The 19,696-nt window shown below is 45.1% G+C and overlaps 1 protein-coding gene across 3 annotated transcripts; it reads right to left on the bottom strand.

Moving 5' to 3' along the window:
• Positions 1 to 1,384: 1,384 nt before the first annotated feature.
• Positions 1,385 to 10,595, bottom strand: Znf879 (zinc finger protein 879). Of its 3 annotated transcripts, none has more exons than XM_055597174.1 (5): positions 10,523 to 10,595; positions 9,565 to 9,631; positions 7,044 to 7,170; positions 6,524 to 6,619; positions 1,385 to 3,480 (listed from the first exon to the last, which is right to left on the bottom strand). In XM_055597174.1, the coding sequence occupies exons 2-5, from the start codon at positions 9,595 to 9,597 to the stop codon at positions 2,063 to 2,065; spliced, it is 1,674 nt and encodes a 557-aa protein (XP_055453149.1). In that variant the 5' UTR covers positions 9,598 to 9,631; positions 10,523 to 10,595; the 3' UTR covers positions 1,385 to 2,062. The 3 variants fall into 3 exon arrangements, with proteins under 3 accessions (XP_055453149.1, XP_055453150.1, XP_055453151.1); XM_055597175.1 differs by lacking the exon at positions 10,523 to 10,595 and adding an exon at positions 10,440 to 10,501; XM_055597176.1 differs by lacking the exon at positions 9,565 to 9,631 and having other exon boundaries at positions 10,523 to 10,570.
• Between the last annotated feature and the right edge of the window lie 9,101 nt (positions 10,596 to 19,696).

The raw sequence follows: 19,696 nt of genomic DNA, 5'->3' as shown, positions 1-19,696 counted from the left end.
CCAAACGTTTATAGGAAGAACAACCAAAAGCCAGCACTGAAGGTGCTTAAATTGCCCCACATGGCTGAACTGAGGCGCTCTCAGAAGTCATAGGCTGTTGAGTGAAAACCCCAGTTCTAGGCATGTGTGGCCTCCCTAGGTATTACTGGGCACAGAGGCTCTTATAACCTCATAACCTACACAAGTTATTGTCTCTGCGGGTTTTGCTTGTTTGTTTTATTTTGTTTTTGCATCCCAGAACTAGGTGGAAGTCCATGCTACTGTAGATATCACATAGGTTAGTTGCAGGGCATGGAGAAATCAGGCTTGGACCAAGCTGGATTCCTTCCATGCTACCTCACTTTTATAGTGCTGGGGGGTGAGGGACCCCGCTTTGCAGGCTGCTGGGGAGAGTTGATGCCAATAGTCTTGTTCAGCTATGGACAGAGTATGTTGATGCCCATTAGCATGCCAGGAAACATAATCTCACTGTTACAACAGTGAGAGACTTAGTATGGGTGCTGCCAGGTTTTTTTTTTTTTTTTTTCATTTTCATTTAAAGCCTGCTCCACAGGACAAAACTCCTTTTTATTTTTTATTTTTTCCAGCGCAAAACCTGTGGCTGGGGAGATCCCTGTCCCCAGTGGGAAGGCTACTGTTATTAGTTTGTCCAATAGGTATTACATACATTCAAAACATTTGTGATTATGGGCACAGATTACCACTGCTGTGAACACTGTGAGAGAAAACTTTTTTTAAGTGTGTGTATATGTGTGTGAACATGTTCATACAGACGCCCATGGAAGCCAAAAGCCTTGGACCTTCTGGAGCTGAAGTTACAGGAAGTTATGAATCACCTAACATGGGTGCTGGGAACAGAACCAGGCTCTTCTGCAAGAGTAGTGCACTTTCTTAACCATGGTGTTTTAATCTCTCCTGACCTGGGAAACACCCTTTCCCAGTGTGGGTAGTTGCTGTGGTGTCACAACTGGTCACAGCGCTAAGAATAAGGACTGTTGCTATGCCATACTAATCCAATGCTGGGGCATAAATGGAAGAAAAGAATCAGACATCTGTATCACTCCAAGACACAGGGAACCTTACAGAAGAGGCAGAATGGAGGCACAGGTGGTGTTATGTGCTTTGAACTGTGAATGGAAACAGGAAAATGGAGGCTCACAAGACTCAGGAGCCCTAGAAAGCTAACAGGCTTAAGAAGCTCTCTCTAGAAGTTTATATAAGCAGAGTACAGTGGGTACAGGGAGGACTTGGAGGCAGGCATAGCCTGGGACCAAGAATTGTGCTCTCTGTGGCTGCACTGTGACATAATGTCTTGTTTCTAAGAGTGTATGTGTGTACGTAAATTAAATTTCAAAAACGTTTATCTAAAGAACTTTTACTTCACAATAAAATACAGCAAAGGAAATTACTTTCTGAGAAAAAGTAGTGGAGACACCATGCCTTTTGTGACTGAAAGTGCCTCCAGGTCTGAATCAGAGGTGGTAAATGTGAAAGGACAATACGCCTGCATAGCTCACAGAGTGGCTTTCTTCTCAGGTCACTTAGAGAAAGGAAAAAATGAACCAAATGTTGTAAACAAGAATTTGTTTACAGTGTTAAAAAACAAACCTTAGTGACCAGGAGGCAGCTAAAGTTACATATGTAGATTTCTTTTCTCATTCCTTCTAATCCAGCCATTTTGCATTAACATTTAATGGCAATGTCCAACATAGATCCTAGACTTCATTTGAAGTCTGGTGAGCTATGGCCGCACTTTTACCTAAATCAGCAGGTCCCCAGTGGTGGCACAAAAGCTGGTGGCTGTTAAGTCTGCATTACTAGAAAGCAAATGTTAATTCTTCAATCTTAGTGTCAACTCTGTCATCAGTAAAACTTCAGAACATGTGGAAAAGGTTCTAAGTTTCCCAAATATTCACATGTTTATACTCCATCACAGATGCCTGATATTTGCTGACCCCCAACTAACTACCACTCATCACTTTATCCCCAGGATGAATTCTGTTGCATTCAGTATGGGATGAATGTCTCAAGGCAGATTTACCACATGCATTTTGTTTTTTTCTCAGTAATGAGTCTTCTGGTGGTTGGCAAGAGATGAGCTTTGACTGAAAGCTTTCCCACATGCTTTGCATTTATAAGGCTTTTCTCCTGTGTGAATTCTCATATGTATCGTAAGCGATGAACTCTGTCTGAAGGCTTTCCCACATACTTTACAGTTAAATGGTTTTTCTCCAGTATGAATTCTCTGGTGCTGAATGAGGGCTGAGCTTAGGTTGAAGGCCTTTTCACAGTCATTGCATTTATAAGGTTTCTTGCCAGTATGGATTTTTCTATGGGTATTGACTGCTGAGTGGGAGCTGAAAGCTTTCCCACATTCCTTACAGTGATAAGGTTTCTCTCCTGTGTGGCTTCTGTGATGGATGTTAAGTCCTGAGATCCAGGAAAAGGCCTTTCCACATTCATCACACTTGTACGGCTTTTCTCCAGTGTGGATTCTTTGATGATGGATAAGTGCTGTGCTTTGGCTGAAGGCTTTTCCACATTCCTTGCATGCATATGGTTTCTCTCCGGTATGAATTCTCTGGTGTATAATCAAGGCCGAGTGGTAACTGAACACCTTGCCACACATATTACAAAGAAAGGGCTTCTCACCGGTATGAATACGTTGGTGTCTACTTAGCCGTGATGTTGATGTAAAGGCTTTCCCACACTGGCTACATTCATATGGTTTCTCCCCAGTGTGAATTCTGTGATGCTGAATGAGAGATGAGCACTGACTGAAGGCCCTCCCACACTCATTACACTTATAAGGCTTTTCTCCGGTGTGGATCCGTTGATGCTTCTGAAGGGATGAGCTGCCTTTGAAGGTTTTGCCACATTCCTTACATTCATAGGGTCTGTCTCCAGTGTGCATCCTCTGATGCCCAAGGAGAGAGGTGGTGAAGCTGAAAGCCTTTCCACATTCACTACACATGTACGGTTTTTCTCCAGTGTGGACTCTCAGGTGCTGCGTTAGGGAGGAGCTTTGGCTGAAAGCTTTCCAGCATTCCTTACATTTGTAGAGCTTCTCTCCAGTGTGACTCCTCTGATGTTTGCTCAGGGAAGAACTGTGGAGAAAGGCTCTCCCGCAGGTGTTGCATTTATAAAACTTGTGCATTGTGTTGGCCCCTGAGTACTGCTGTGAGTGGGGCTTTCTTCCTCTGGACACAACTCCAGGTTTCCTGGGAAATGGAGACTTTATACCAGAATTTCCCAGGAGTTTAATACCTGTAAAGCCCCTCTCTTGTATACAGTCTTTTCTAAGGGAAAGCATCATTTCGCTGAAAAGTTTGTCCTTTTTGCCTTGTTGCTCTTCCAGCTGTTCCTCATCCACATACGTTTTTCCCAATATGAGGTCAAAAAAATCATCAACTTTCTGCTTTTTCAAGACTTCCTTGTTTTCTTCTTTGGAAACTCTGGGTTCGAACAAGCTCTTCCATCCTAAATTAAACAAAATGTAAGCAACTCTTGCACTGGAAATAAAAGAAAATGAGGTTAAAATACATGAGCACAGCTAACAAGTCCAGACTCAGAATCTTAAGAAAGGTTAGGAACAGGACAAAGGAAAAGAAATATGAAGGTAGACATGCCTGAGAGGAAGGGTCTGAAGGTGTCAGCTCTTCCAGTGGGGAGAGGGGCAAGTGCCAGTCCTGACCTAGCGATAAAGCCTGTGCTATCAGGTGTTTCTGGGCACAGCTTCATCACCCATATACCTGAGTATACTGACAGGTATACTCCCAAAAGAAAACTGCAGGGAAAAAGAGGAGAAGGGAAGAAGAAAGGCAGGAGGAGGAGGAGCCTCTACCTCCAAGAGCTCTTGAAACAGTTTTAGTCTTAGCAGTGCCACTCTGGTTCTTGTCAGAGTGCTAATGTTATAATAAGCATTCCCTCAATAGACAGTGCAGAGGCCAATGTTCTGGGAATTCCAGGCAATAGCTAAGTAAGGGTCAACTTTCTATTCAATAGCCAAGTAACCAAATTGCCAAAGATGTAACTAGGGCCTTATGAATGTGTATCGGAACAAACAAAACCAAAGCAATGTGTAATGGTGGCAACTGTACTGATATTTAAACCAAGTCATAAGAAGATGAAGTTGAAGAGAAAATCCAGGGCCCAGGATGGCTGGGTGGGTAGGGGAGCATTCTGCCAAGCCCCACAACTTGAGTTCTGTCCTGGGACTTGTGTGGTAGAAGGGAAGCTCTGACTCCTGAAAGCTGTCCTCTGAGCTCCGCACTCACGCTATAGCTCACCCCCAACTACCTTCCTGCGCAAGATAAATAAATTAGTGTAAAAAGGGATAAAATTTAAATAAGAGCCAGGATACTTAGGATACACTGCAAGAAATAAATCATTGATTCAAAAGAAATAAATGTATTTTATAAGAGCTTTGATAATTTTGATCAGAAAAGAGGGTTACCTGTACAAAACATATGAGAAGTAGAATCAGACAGAGGACTTGTTACTCACTGCTTAAAGTTAGAGTGGAACCAAGTGTAGACACTGCTGATAGGGAAAAAGAAATCTAATGCTAGAATTCTACTGCAAAAACTATGTCTAAAGAAGAAAAGAAAAAAACTTAGACACATACATATACTGTACACATAAACTCTGAAAAAATATTCATGGAAAATAACCTCATCAAAGCAAAAGGAGATCTAAGGACAGTTCATGAATGATAAGCCAAAAAACAAAACTGACTCAGAATGTCCAGCTCCTGCCAGAGAAAAGTGAATTCTGGGTAAGTAGCTGAGCCCAAGAGAATCGTCCTCTGGTTGCCAGAAACAAAGACAGAATACAAAGCAGGACAGAAAGTGGGCACCTCTGATGCAGCAAGCAGAGTCTAACAAACTCAGCCATACACACCAGGGACCAAGATCTGCTATGTATGGCTTGCAAATTGTCACAGTAAAGAATGGCCTGTCACCATTTTGGCAACCTAGTTTCTCTCTCTTTCTCTCTCTCTCTCTTTCTCTCTGTCTCTGTCTCTCTCTCTCTCTCTGTGTGTGTGTGTGTGTGTGTACACATATAGTTGTTTTTCTTTAACAATAGATATTGAGTTTCTGGCGAAAAAGTCAAAACAAAAGCCCAAGATAGTATGGTGATACATTACTATGAAAATTGCTTACACTCAAAAGCCTGGAACTTTTGTTGGACCTCACAGGGCTAATAATGCACCTTGAGATCACTTAAGATTCAAGATTGCTATCCTACCTTGTACTCCACCTGTTTGTCTAACCTGCCTTTATGAGAACAATGTAACAAACATCCTTACGTGCCTTGGATTTCCCATGTACCCAGCTTTTACAACCTAAGCTAATGTATGATTATAATCCAATTCCATGCTTTTGACCCAGAGAGAAATGTATGTATGTATGTATGTATGTATGTATGTATGTATGTATGTATGTATGTATCTGTTGTATTTATGATGTGGTAGTCATTTGTGGAAAGCAACAAACAGTTTGGAAACCAACCTTATAAATGAATATCTGAAAGCCAGCTGATGGTGGTGCATGCCTTTAATTCCTGCACTCAGGAAGTAGAGGCAGATAGCTCTCTGAGTTCAAGGCCAGCCTGGTCTACAACATGAGTTCCAAGACAGCCAGGGATACAACAGAGAAACCCTGTCTCTAAAAACAAAAATAAAACAAAAAATAAAAAACAAACAAACAAAAACCAGCATTTGGATATTGTTTGACAGCACTGTTCTCTTTTTTTTTTTTTTTTCAGCATCTGTTTGTTAATCTGGGTTATCTTTGGAGTTACTATAACTCTGATAAGGATTTCTATAAAACATCCCTCATTCTTTCCCCGTATTTCTTTGATATTCAATAAACACAGAGCAAAGCCCTTTGTTAGGGACACACATAGGCAAAGACAGATTCAGAAGACAACATTCAGGCAGGCACAGATTTAAACTAATATAATTGACAAATTACAGACAGCAGAGATGGAAGACACAGGGAGAAAGCAGTAAAGAACGCAGATCTTGGCTTGTTCTTGGTAAAAGTACCCCAGGGGGAAGTGCTCTGATTTATTTACCTTAATGCAACATCAATACAGTTTGGGTACTCTGAGGTTATTACTAATACATTTAGGTGAAAGGCAGAATAGGGGATGCCCTACAGTCAGGAAAGTTATGCTCAACCCACTAAAGTAAAATGTTACTAGTGCAGTGTAAGTGAAGGAAAGGGTGGAAAAAGCAAGGATGCTAAACAGTTAAAATGCATCCCACTGTAGCATGCGCTTTCAAATGACAAGAGGTGTTTGACAAAGAGCAGCCTGTGCTTGGAGAATTTACCTCTCCCTCTGAACTTATGGACCAGGAGATCAGAAACAAAGAGGAGGCATGTCCTTCCCAGCAAATGCCATGTGATAGCACATCAAAGGAGGTCTCTGGCCAGTGTCATCTGAGCATAATCCCTTATTGTACCCAGGCAGGTAGGAAATGCCAAGTTCAAGTCTTTATCCCTCCACCACTTACCTAGGCATACACCTTGAAGCATTCCACTTTCCACAGCATGGAAGTCTTCTGCTTGCTCTAACTGAGAGATAACCTTTGGCTTGGAGAACAGAATCCCTGTTCATGAACAAGAAGACATGAGTGGCCATCCTGGCACAGAGGTCCAGGCCAGGTGGACCCCGAGGTAGGGGTAGAGCACACAGGAGGTTTAGAAACTCTGTTTAGAAAGCAGCCTAAAACCGTGCTCCTAGAGGATGGCCAGAGGCAGCATCAGGATGCAAGTCAGGGCTGTGGCTTGGCACTCTTGGTGGGATGGCTTAGGGAACCCACAGCAACAGAGCTGTGGTTGGGGAGACAGGGAAAACATGAGAAGGTGCCCTTTGTCAAGGGCTAAGTTCAGACTTCTCAGAACAGCCAAGGGAAAGAGCAGCCATGGCTGAGCCCCTCCACAGGTCAAACCTGGCCAAACCGTGCATACCAGGGTAAAGGGTAGGGATCACGGGCTTCCACAGCAGCATGTTAACCCCAGGGAGCTCCTCACCCAGCGAGGCCAGGTTGCTGTAGTTCTCCAGCATCACCTCCTGGTACAGGCTTCTCTGCACAGGGTCCAGGTGCAACCACTCATCCTGGCTGAAGAACACGGCCACATCCCGGAAGGTCACAGGCTCCTGAAACAGCAAACCCACTCCTGCTCACCCCAGACCATGCCCACAGACAGCATGCCTGAGAAGCAACCCAGTGAGAGTTTGGGGTGTTCCAAGCCAAGCAAGCACTTCTGGACAACAGTTTCACTACCCAGCATGCATTCTGTTCCCCCAGAAAGCTCAAACACAACACCCTTGTCTTATTTAGGGTCTACATTGCTGAGATGAAATGCCATGACCAAAAGGCAAGTTGGGGAGGAAAGGTCTCATTTGGCTTACATTTCCACAGCACTGTAGTTTATTGAAGGAAGACAGGACAGGAACTCAAAAACAGAACAGAAACCTAGAGGCAAGAGCTGATACAGAGGCCACGGAGGGGTGCCATCTACTGGCTTGTTCAGCCTGCTTTCTTGTAGAATCCAGGACCACCAGTCCCGGCATGGACCTACCCACCATGGGCCGGGCCCTCCCCCACCAATTACTAATTTAAAAAATTCCTTAGAGCCGGATCTTATGGAGGCATTTTCTCAACTGAGTTTCCCTCCTTTGAGATAATGCTAGTTAGTGTGTCAAGTTGACCTAAGACTTGGTCAGCACAACCTTGAAAGAGAACACTTAAAATCACAAAATCAAATGAGGAAGACAGAACACAGAACTTGGGACTAAGAAATGTACTGGTCATCGAAAGAGAGATGTTGTGGTGGCTTCCATGTTTGTAAGACTCTACAAACCACAGGCAGGGCGGCCAGGTACAACGCCTGAGGTGTCTGTGCCGTGGAAGGGCTAGGACCTTGCTTTTTCTTTACCATGCCAAAGGCACATCTCCAGAACCCCAAGTTGGTCACAAAGTGTGGCCTCCCTCCTGCTCTGAAAGAGCAAAAGGAAACTAAATATAAGTGATTTGATTTTCCTCGCTGGAAATGAAGGAAGAGACAAGTCCCTACCTCTGTTTCTTTGCAGGGCTGAGAATCAATCCTAGGAGCAGGTGCTCTATCTATGATCAACATCCCAGGCCCCACTCCTTTTATTTCAGAATCTCTCCTTTTCAGATATATGGGAATCCCTCTCTCACTCTCTCTCTCTCTCTGTGTGTGTGTGTGTATCTGTATATATATCCATGTGTGTCAAAACCAGAAGTCAACCTCAGGTCAAACCCCTCAGTATGCTACCCATCTTGTTTTTGAGACAGGGTCTCTCATTGGCCTAGATCTTGCTGACCCACTAGGCCAGCTGGCCAGTGAGTCCCAGGGATCCACCTGCCTCTGCCTCTCAAATATTGGGATGACAAACAATATTACCATCACTCCTGGATTTTTTTTACTTCAGTTCTATGCATTGCTTCAAACTTAGGTCCTAAGACTTGTGTGGCAAATATATTACTAACTGAGCCATCTTTCCAGTGAGTGTGTGAATCTTCTTAATCGCTAAGTCATGTCAGTCTCAACTCAGAAAAGCTTCCCGAAGGAACTGGTACCCATGTCTTTATTTGAATAGAATCATGACAGATGCTATTATAGCCTTAGGACGAAGGAGGCAAAACCTCCCTGGGTTTCTTACAAAATGAAACGAGCTCAGCTAATCAAGCACCAAAGGAGCATGGCTTGCACCATCAGGCACTCTGCATAGGGACAAGTCTAAGTAAACAAAACTTAAACCTATGGGTTCCTGTGCTCTGCTTCTGCATTTATGCTCTATTACCTTTTCCTTCTGTTCCTTTGGATGTAGCCCAGAATCACTTCTAGTGATTAGGAGGAAGTTAGATCTGAGTGTGAAGGTAGGGGCCGGTCCAACAAAAGTCCATTGTTTAACCTTAGCTTTATGGCAACAGGCTATCAGAGCTGGTGAGCACTGATGAGACAAGTGAGAATGAGAGCAGCCCTACAATCAGGTCACAAGACCTCAAGTAGGTTGACATACACACTGGGGAGGCAGGGCTGATAAATCTTTCCGCTGGTCAAAAGGGTTAAGTGGAAAAGGGTATTAAAAACTGTAGCTGATGGTCTGTGGGCTGCTTCCATCTCTCAGACAGCCTCTCTGCCTATGCAAGTAAGTTCCTGCTCTAAGAAAATCCTGTTTGCTGAGGCTCTTTGTGTGCCTTGTTGAAATCTTCTCCAGGAGAAGGCAAGAGCCAGGGAATTATATAACAGTCTCTTGCTTGATAAACGGTGTGGAGGGTTGGAGCAGGGCTGAGGGAAGGCAGTTAACTCTTGCTCAATGGCTACTAACTGATTAAGGAAGAAACTACTTGGAAACTGGCCTGAGGACAAAGGAAGTACTTTTCCTTCAGGGCCTCATCATTCAGCAGCTTCTGTTCTTCCTTGGGCTCTGAAGCTCAGAGAAGCTCGAGGAAAGGATTAAATAAATTTGCCCCCTTCTGCAGCCTGAAGGCAGCTCAAAAAAGAAGTGGCCTATACTCACCGGAACCTGGGCTGGCAGCAACCTCTTGGCCATTTTTCTCTCTATGTCGCTCTTCCTGAGAAGATGTCTGAGGCAGAGCAAGAAGCTGTGAGCTTTCCTCACCCTGACTGCCCTCCGGCCCTCACTGGACCAGACCATCTTAGAAACCACCTGCTGGGCATCTGCACAGTCCAGGCTCCCAAGCTCTAGGTCAAGCTGGGCACGACCAGCAAAGCCAGATGTAGGCAGCAAGCACACTAGGGTATTGGGCCTGTGGCCTTTTCACTAGATTATGAATAAGTCGAACTAAACGGAACGGTTAAAGCTATCAAGTTCATTAGCAAAATAAAAGGCAACATTGTGTGCAACTCTTGATGTAAGTTAAAAGACATAAATAGTCCATCTGCACTTGGACATTGCAAGTCCAAGAAACCACTGCAGAATGCATGCCCTTTCCAGAATCCACCAACTAGAAACTAGTCCACTTTTCCTCGTGGGCGTTTGCCTCTGGTCAAAAGAATTACTAAAGTCACCTAAATTAAGACCACCAGCCGTACCTCTCCCCACCCCACCCCCACACACTCGGGGAACAGCGTCTCTAACCAGACCCGCATTTAAATTTTAGAGAAAAGGGGCTGAAGGGCGCAGCTCATGTGGAGCGCACGATATTAACAAGTACTGGGCTACATGCCCAGCATCCTTCTGCTTCTTTCCAACAGTAAAACCTTAGAGCAAAGGAACAGAACTTCACCAAAAAAAAAAAATAATACGGACTGTGGGATTCACTGCAAGACACTATCCAACACGGAAGACTGACAGGAACGAATAAATAAAGTTTCAGTTCCGGGATGGTAGAGCTCCAGGAGCTCAGCTCAAGGCCGCCCTGACTCGCTAACCTAAAGCCCGCGGCTTCCTAGACCGCTGCTTCCCAGGGCCGCGGGACTGGAGCAACCAGGAGTCAGGGCCCTAGGATCCGCACCTGTCACCGAGGGTTCTGCGCGCTCCCGGGAGGCTGCAGCCCTATCCCGCGGGTTCCCAGCCGCGCCTGTTCCGCTAGAAAGTCCAACAAGTCCCAAAGTCCAGGACTAGGCTCTACTGCGCCTGCGCGCGAGCTAGCGCTTTTTCCATTACAGACTACATTTCCCAGAAGGCACCGCGACACCTCCTTACGGAGCCCGAGTGGGAGAAAGGGGTGTAAAGGCTGAGGGTCAGCTTTTCAGTTGCCATCACCTCTTGGGCTTTTGTGCACGCTTCATACGTAATTACAATAGTACTACTACTAAAAATGGCAAAGTGAGTGTACATTAAAAAAATAGAAGAATAAGGCGCTGGCCACTTAGAACTGTCCTTTCATTTTTTTAAATAGAAAATTATGCTTTTCATAGCCAACAAAAGATACATTTAACACACACAGTTTTTCATTGCTGGCTCATACTTCAATATAAAACAAATAAACTGCCATTATTACTGCAGCCTAGAAAAGCAGAAAGATAGAAAAAAAATATTCATTTTTTTGAGTTGAAATTTTTTAGCTCTTGTTACAAAAGTTTGTCCCTGTCTTTGTACAATGTAAATGTTTTGAAGAATGACAATTCAACATCAACTAGATACAAATTATGTTCTCTAGATAGCAATTACTACAAAGAGCTCCTTAAAGAAGTCCACAGTAATGGACCCACAAGATAAGAACAGTGCCCAGAAAAAAAATAATAAAGCCAGAAAAAGGCTGTATCACAGTGTCTCAGGAACCAACTCAAAGGGCTCTGAGGAACCAAGGTGGGAGAATTTCATCATCAGAAGACCCTGCAAAGGTCTGAAAATCACCAAATGCTGTAAGATTCTATCTGACTTCTATTCCTGCCAAAATATGAGAAAAGGAATAGAACTACCCCCATCAAAACAAAACGAAACAGCAGCCCACCAATAGACAAACAATCGGTGGACATGCTAAAACATGCCCCTTTAGTACAAGGACTATTTTGACTCCATGCGAGGTGTGGTACTTTCTGTAGGCTTTTAGTAGATCGTTTTGTCAGCCTAAAGACAATCCCCAGATGGCTAAACATTTAAACCATGAATGAACAGTAGATGTTGCCAAATGCTTCTCTGCATCCATTTAGATAATCATGTTTTTGCCTTTAATCCATTAATGCAGTGAATTACAGAAATACATTTCCTAAATCATTACATTTCTCAAATCGCTAATCCGCTAAAGTACATCTCAGGCTGGCTGTGACAGGTTTGTCTCTGGCAGTTTGTAAGTGTTGGGCTGCTTCCTTCTATGTCTCTGCTTCTTGGTCTGGCCTGAACATTTATTTCACTTTTCATTCTACCTATGTATCGATTTCATGCTGTGTGTTGCCATTTTTCTCCCACTGTGTGATATTTTGTGAACAGAGCAATTCCTTTGTAACACAGTTGAGTATTATGGGTTAGTTTGGTGTTCTGTAGAAGGTGTCACATGGGTATTTTCTCTTCTGGATGAGAGGACCTCCCATGTGGTGAGCTGACACAGCAGACAGCAAGCAATACAACCTGAAAGGGGAGAGCTGTGTGTGGCAGTCCTTTGTCTCCCTCAGCTCGCTGTGTCAGCCTGCTCGCTGAAAAGTGCTGTGGCGAATTTCCTTTCCTTTCCTTGCAGTTCTGAGATGAAACCCAAGGTCTGTGCATGCTAGGTGGGCACTGCACCACAGAGCTAGAGCCCCAGCCTGCTAGATTTTTTTTTTTTTTTTTTAATCAGGATCTTGTTTTGCATTAACGTCCTGCTGCCAAATCTGCTTATGGCTTCAGTGGTTCGTTTTAGCTTTATCCTCCTTATACTCACGGTTGTTTTTCTTCTGGAGTTTCACACACACATTTTCATCATGGACACCCTTTCTTATTTCTTAATATTACTGTTGTTGTTGTTATTTTGACATTTGTCTTCACCTGGTCTCCAGTTGCTGTGCTCTCTACTTGCCAGACATCAACATTGCTTTACCATGCACTTGTCCAGGTTTCTGCTCACACAACATCCACCATGAAGCTTCCTGTGTGTGTATCCAACTGGATATCCACATGCAAATGGTTCAGGTTGGACCCAACCACGAATTACACTGAAAAATTCCCTCAACATGGATCAAAGGTCTCAAAGTGAGAGCTAAAATTTATAAAACACTAAAAATAAAACATAGGTGGAATCTTAGGGTTTTTATTGCTGTGATTAAAAACAACAACAACAACAACAACAACACACACATACACACATGCCTATGACCAAAAAGCAACTTGGGGAGGAAAGGGTTGATCTCAGCTTAGAACTTTCCGGTCACACTCCCTCAGTGAGGGGAGTCAGAACAGGAAGTGATGGAGAGGCTGTGGAGGGATCTGTTTCCTGGCTTTCTCCTTGTGGCTTGCTCAGCCTGCTTTCTTGTGGTACCCCAGATAGTGGACTGGGCCTTCTCACTTCAATCATTAATTAAGAACACACAAAACAAGACATTATGGTGGAGACTTTCTCAACTGAGGTTCTCTCTTCCCAGAGGACTCCAGTTTCTGTCAAGTTAACAAAAAGCTAACCAGGACGGGTTTAACTCTTCGTGACCTTAGAATTGCCTGTGAGATCCTAGGTGTGCTACCCAAACACAAACAATAACAGTAAAATGTAATATGAATCTCAACAAAAATCAAAATTTTGTGCTTTATGAAGAAAGCAAACAGACAACCCACAGACCGGGACAAAAATCCTTCCACATCATATGTTTAATAACGCCAAGCCTTACAACTTAACAAGAAGACTGATACCTGCACTTACAAAGGAGCAACAGATTTGAATAGTCATCACTTCAAAGAAGCCATATAAATAGGCAAATACAGACGAAATATGTTCAATAACACCATTGGCCACTGGGAAAAGGTAAATGAAAACAGGGAACTCTAACTTAATTTACACAGTAAAGTGACAGTAGAAGAACTGAAGTTGAGAGGTCCATGGCTACAGTGGCCATAGACACACTTCCTGAGGAGGGTAGAGCTTATCCAGACTGGCTGGTGTTCTCTCTGGATTCTGCCCAAATTCAGGGTAGTGCCTTTGGACTTAGCTACTGTCACACATAGCCGTCCTTCTGGAGGCACTTTCACAGGCACACCAGCTGTGTGCTTCACAGATCTTCTAAGTCACTCCCTGTAACATGAAATTAATAAGCCAACAGTTTTCCTTAACTCCAGTAGCAACCCAAATAATTGATGCAGAGAGACTAGGATTCATTTGATAAGCCTTAAAGCCCTAGAGCGGGGCAGCCAACAAATGTCTAAGTTATTTTGCTATGTCCCAACTATGCACCCCAACTTACTTGCCAATAAGTCGTCCTGTCTGGGCTGGATCTGCTCCAACAAATCACATCCTCTTTCTCCATCTTCTTTTCTCCTGCTCCTCCTTGACTATGGTCCTTCTGTGACCCCATGCCTGGGAACCTAAGCCCCACTGTGGAGAGCCACTTGTTTGTCAGGCTGCTTTGTTATTGAGCTCTCAGCAGAAAACATGTTTTCATCCTGCCTTCACCTGGAGACAGGGATAGACAGGATGTTTTACCATGTTCACTTCCTTTTGTTTGAGACAATAGGCAGGATGTTTTGCCAAGTTCACTTCATTTTGTTTGTATGAGGATCACACAGAGGTAAACAAGTTTGACTTCTTTATGAACCCCTTCATTGTATCAAGGTGCTTTGCTCTGACTATAAAAAGGGACTGTGGCATAAACTGGTGTGACAGTTTCTACTGGCAACCCTCTGGAACAGATCCCTTGTGTAGTGTGTTGGTTTTTTAAATTTTCTTTCAATCCTCACTCCCCACTCAAGAACTGTTCGACTCTGCGGGCAGGCTCCAGCACCCCACCTACTTTTTTTTCTGCCCAGTCACAGGCTTTAGGATCTTTATTAACCAATCAACTTTGAATTGTGTAACACAAAGCTTACACAACAAAGAAGGGTGTTCATGAGAATCTTCTTATCTGGGTGGTAGCCAAATCTTGGGGGCCAGTAATTGACATTATAATACATAGCACCAGACCTACCCCCAACATCTCCCCATCAGCTCAAGATTCAGTATCTCCAGCCCTCATCTGATAGAGTTATTGTCCTATGAGAAGAGGAAGAGACAGCTGGGCATTGCTCATCCAGGGAAGACCATTTGGGCCACAAGAAGGCTATCATCTACAAGCCTGGCACAGCTCTCACAGGACCTAGCTTGTATGCCACCCTCAATCTCAGATGTCTAGCCTCCAGGACTGTGAGAGAGAAAACAAGTTTCTGTCATTTGGCCACCAGTCTGTGAGGCAGCCCAGCCCTCTGAGGCACGAGTCAACCATTCAGAATATCTTGACTTCTTCTGGGCAGGCCTTTAAAGTTTCATCCATATTTTATTAAACTCTTTGCTTCACTGAGTCCAAGCAGTTTGCTTGAACATGTCAGGGGGCCTGTGGCCTGTGATTGGGTTGTCCCCACCAGGCATCAACCCTTGCTGGAGACCTAATGTCACTGTTTTGCCAGGTATAATTGGAAGATGAAGCTGAGAGCTGGACCTGAGTCTCTCCTTTCTAATGTAGCCCCAGCCTGGGTTTTTCTCACCAACACGTTAGATCTTTATTATGTAGAGCATTCTTACCCTCCTTTCCCCACCAGGGAAATGAATGGGGCTTGGGGAATGAAGTTGTGGCAGTCAGAGCATACATAGACTTGTTAAAATAAGAGGAGTAAGTCATCACACACACACACACACACACACACACACACACACACGCCCCTTGATCAACTGCACAGAATAGTCAACGCAGCTTTGTACTTAGTACTGAAAACTTGAAAGTTTGCTGAGACAGTGGATTTAAAATGTTCTCATCCCCAGAAAGAGTTAAATATTTGAGGTAACAAACTGCTAGTTACCAGGACAGTCATTCCACGTTGCTTTAGTCTTTTAAAACCATTAACAGATATTAACAAATGGGATCCCTGTGACATTTTTGTACATGTGTGTAGCACATGCTAATCTACCTTGCCCACTCATTCTGTGTTCTGCGGCCCCTTGTTGGGTCTCTTCTACTTCCAAGTTGACTGTTTTCCATGTATGAGTCGTGTGAGTCTACTTGGCTTTTTTTTTTTTCCTTTGTGTGATGTCTTCTGGTTCCAGATGTCTGTTTTGCTGCAAATGACATTCTATTTTTCTTTGTGGTTGACTAGTACTCTGTTTTGTGCACACTACACTTAAAAACTCCATTTATATGGTGCTTCACTCTTTTTTATTTTTTAGAGACAGAGTTTCTCTGTGTAGCCTTGGCTGTCCTAGACTCACTTTGTAGATCAGGCTGGCCTCACGGGGATCTGCCTGACTCTTCCTCTCTTTGTGCTGGGATCACAGGAGTGTGACACGGAGCCCGGCTAGTGCTTCACTCTTGGTGAGCTATTTTCACTGGTTGCCACCAGGCCGCCCTGTGGTGGCAGCACCGAGTCGTGCTCAAAGCTGACAAGTCCAGTCTTTGCACAGCACATTTGTGTGGCAACTGAACTGACTAGCACTTTTCTATGGTGCAAAGCTGTACTGAAGGAAGCTTGCAGAGGGAGGTGACAATGAGTGTTGATGACAGATTGTTCTAGACGACCTGTTTTCCTGCCACAGAGAGCTCCACAGTTGCCTTGGGATTGGCAGAGGAGCCTGGCAGAAGGACAGGCTGACAAAGCAGCAGTGGGATGAGGGGTGTGGTGGTGGTTAGTCCTCCTTGTCAACGTCAAGGAATCACTGGAGAGACACATGTCTGAGGGGCTTTCCAGCGGGCTGAACGGAGGAGAGATGACCCACCCTGAAGGTAAGAGGCAGTATAACTGGATACAAATGGAAAATAAGTAAGCTGGCTGGAAGCACCAGAATTCACCTCTCTTTTCTTCCTGACTGGATATAAAGTTGTAAAATTAGGGGCTTTCTAATCCCCACCCTTGCTCCCAAATAATGACACCGAGACCTTTATGCTTATTCATAAGCTTTAGCCACTGTGGTTGGGCAGACACGGAACTATTCTAACTCATCTATTCTGGCCAGGCCTACTTCCCAGCCATGTGGCCTGTTACCTGCCATCCTAGTCTTGTCCTGGCTGCTCCAGCTCCATCTGTGTACCCATGGTGACTCCCTCATGGCCACCTTCCTCCCTGATCTCCACCTAGGACCCCCTCACTGGGCTCAGAAGTCCTGCTTTATCCTCTCTTGCCCAGCTATTGTCTGTTCAGCTCTTTATTAACCAATCAGAGAGCGATGGAGAACAGTTTTCACACAACTTTGAGACAGGGGATGCTTCATAGAAATGGCAATGCCAACGTCCAGACTGCAACCAGATCTCTGGGTATAGAAACAGCATTTGAACTCATGGTGCCTAAAACATCCTCCAGCACGATGTGACCAGCCACCTCATGCCCTTTCTAGCACACCTTCCTGTCATGATGGACTGTGCTCCCTCAAACTGTAAGCCAGAATAACCGCTTTCTTTTATTTTTGTCGCGCATCTTGTCGTAGCAATGAGAAACAACCAATATGAGATTGCTTGGCTACACGTGTTCCACACTGGTCTATGCAGGACACTGAGGCATAGGTGGGCATCCTTGGACACAGACACCATGCCTTTCAACAACCTTGTGCTAAAGATGGTGAGAGGTGTACCAACTTTCCTGCCTTTGGGCTTCAGGCAGCAGAACTATATGGCAGAATCCATAGTCACACCACAGGAGGTTTATTAAGGGAGGGGACACAGAGACTGTCTCTGGGTGAGAGAGGAGGGGAAGGGAACAGGACCTTTTACAAGGTGATGCAGCGCATACTCATGGAGAGGACAAAGCAGCTCGTGGTGAAATGTGCCGCATCTTGGCAACTGGTGATGATGTATCCTGTTGTTGCCAAGTCCCTGGAGCTGGCCATGGAGGTCCTGATCACTAACATACGTGTTCTCTAAAAATGAGAAGGTGGACAATTCACACCATTTCAAGTCTAGAGGACAGAAGCCTTGGAACCACCCATTCACTGAACCCTTTAATGTATGCTCTTAAGTCAAAAAACCACCTGGTTGTTTAATGCTTGTGTGTGTGAGTGCACACAACACAACATACAGACATACAAATGCTTAGATATTCTATTGCAGTGCTTCCCACTCTGGCAGAGCTCCACTGAGCTGGTTTCCACCACAGAAATGAGTGAACCACTCTGGATATGGTAAGAGAAATCAGAGAATCAGACCTCCTTCTGCTGCTTGCTCGCTCCACCAGCCACGCTCAGAACTCTGCTGCCACCCTAATTCACCCTCACTAATGGGAGCCCAAGCTGGCTCAGGCCCTGCTTCCATGATCCCACTAATCCCTGGAGGCTGGGGCTCAACACCTGTCTCCAAGAGGCCTTCGCCGTCCAGCATCAGAGAGCTCAATCCTGTCCTCTGTTGGCAATGAGAGGAAAGTATCTTTGGGCCAACCCCCCTCACCTTGGTCCAACCATGAGATGGGGCAGTTCAACACAAGCAGCTTCACAGTGTGAGAGAGCTCCAGAGAGGTAGGAGACTTTCAGAAATGACCAGAGGAGCAGCTCAGGGCTCGTGACCCAAAAGGGAGCTGCAGGGTCAACTGGCCCCGCCCTTCCTCCCACCAGTGGGTGGGCTGGTGCTTCACACCACTCTGAATGCAAATCTAGATTTGATCTGTCCGCATGGCCTTGGGCTGTCAATCACTCCCGGAGGTGTCTCTTTCCCTGTCTGCACAATCGAGAGATTCTCTGCAAGGCTTCAGTATGCTTGGTGACATTGATGGTCTGCTCCGCATCGATTCTTGCCTTACCAAGCCTCGTCCTGCATGTCTTTCCAATTGACTGTGCTGGCACACTCTGGCTCACCCTGCTCCTGTCATCTGCCACTCATGGGTTTACCTCAGAGAAAGTTAGGGAGACCCTTAGGCTCTGGTGAGATGGCTCAGCTGGTAAAAGTGCTTGATGCCAGCCTCAGTTCAGTCCTCCAGACCCACACGGCGGAAGGAGAGAACCAATTCCTGCATTCATGTACACATGCACCTCTCTCTCTCTCTCTCTCTTCCCCCTCCCTCTCTCTTACACACCTGATAAATAAATAAATAAATATAAAATATTATTTTAAAAGAGAAAAGGTTCTAGTGGATTAGTGATCAGGACAGAGAAGGAGAAAGATAGAAAGGGAAAGACAGAAGGAGAGGCAGAGGATTTGGGGGAGGTAGGGAGACTCTTAGAATAGAATTAAATGATGTTTGGAGAAGAACATCTAGGTAGGTAGAGAAATCAAGAACACAGTGAGACAGAGAGAAGGACAGCATCAGAATGTCCGCAAACGCTCTTGTCAGGAGCAAGTGTTTGAGGGACACCGGTGTGCTCTCCCTTCTGCTATCAGTCCCCGAAGAATTAAAATTCCCCAGGAGTCTCATGCTGGAAGAAGCCAAAGGCTGAAGCTTCCTGGGAGGCAAGAGGGAGCTTGTCTCCTAGGAGGAGATTTCATAAGTCACACCACCTTGCAGGAGAGACTGGACCCTCAATGGCCAGAGCCACTTAGCTGTGCATGTCCTTTTCCATTTAAACCCAAGTGTCTGAAGACCCGCCTGGGGGTCACTGGACCTCTTTGTTCTTCTTCTCCATGTGGCCGGACCCGTCTGTAAATCTCTTATCTCCGATTTTCGCTATTATCTGTCTCTTTAATTGGCATATTGAGGATGAGTGGCCAAGCTTTTATTGGTGTTGCCAGGATCCAGTCTTGCACCCTGAAACTCTGATAAACCAATGTGGGTCAGACACAATCTAAAGACAGTCTAGGGGAGAAACAGACCCAGGGAGCCAGAGAGGGAAAAGAGCCCTTCCTCCACTCCCAAGCTCTGGAGGGGGGTCTCTGCTCTCACCCTCATCCCTCCCCAGAATCCTTAAATCCTCTAGGCTGGAGCCCTGGTTTTACAGCTGTCACAGACTCATCCTACCTGCTGGAGGTTGGCTCAGGTAAGCACCCCTGGGGAGGCAGCCTAGAGTGGGGTGGGATGGGGTGGGTCTGGAGGAAAAGGTTCCCAGAACTGTGGGGGAAGGGGTAGGATGGGGGGGGAGGACCATCGACAGGGGGACTCGGGTGACAATTTCAGGGAGGATGAGAGC

This window comes from Psammomys obesus, unplaced genomic scaffold (assembly GCF_907164565.1).
Source record: "Psammomys obesus unplaced genomic scaffold, mPsaObe1.curated_primary_1811, whole genome shotgun sequence".
In the NCBI taxonomy this organism is placed as follows: domain Eukaryota; kingdom Metazoa; phylum Chordata; class Mammalia; order Rodentia; family Muridae; genus Psammomys; species Psammomys obesus.
The sequence above is the reverse complement of the archived record's forward strand: the minus strand, read 5'-3'. Positions and strand labels throughout refer to the sequence as shown.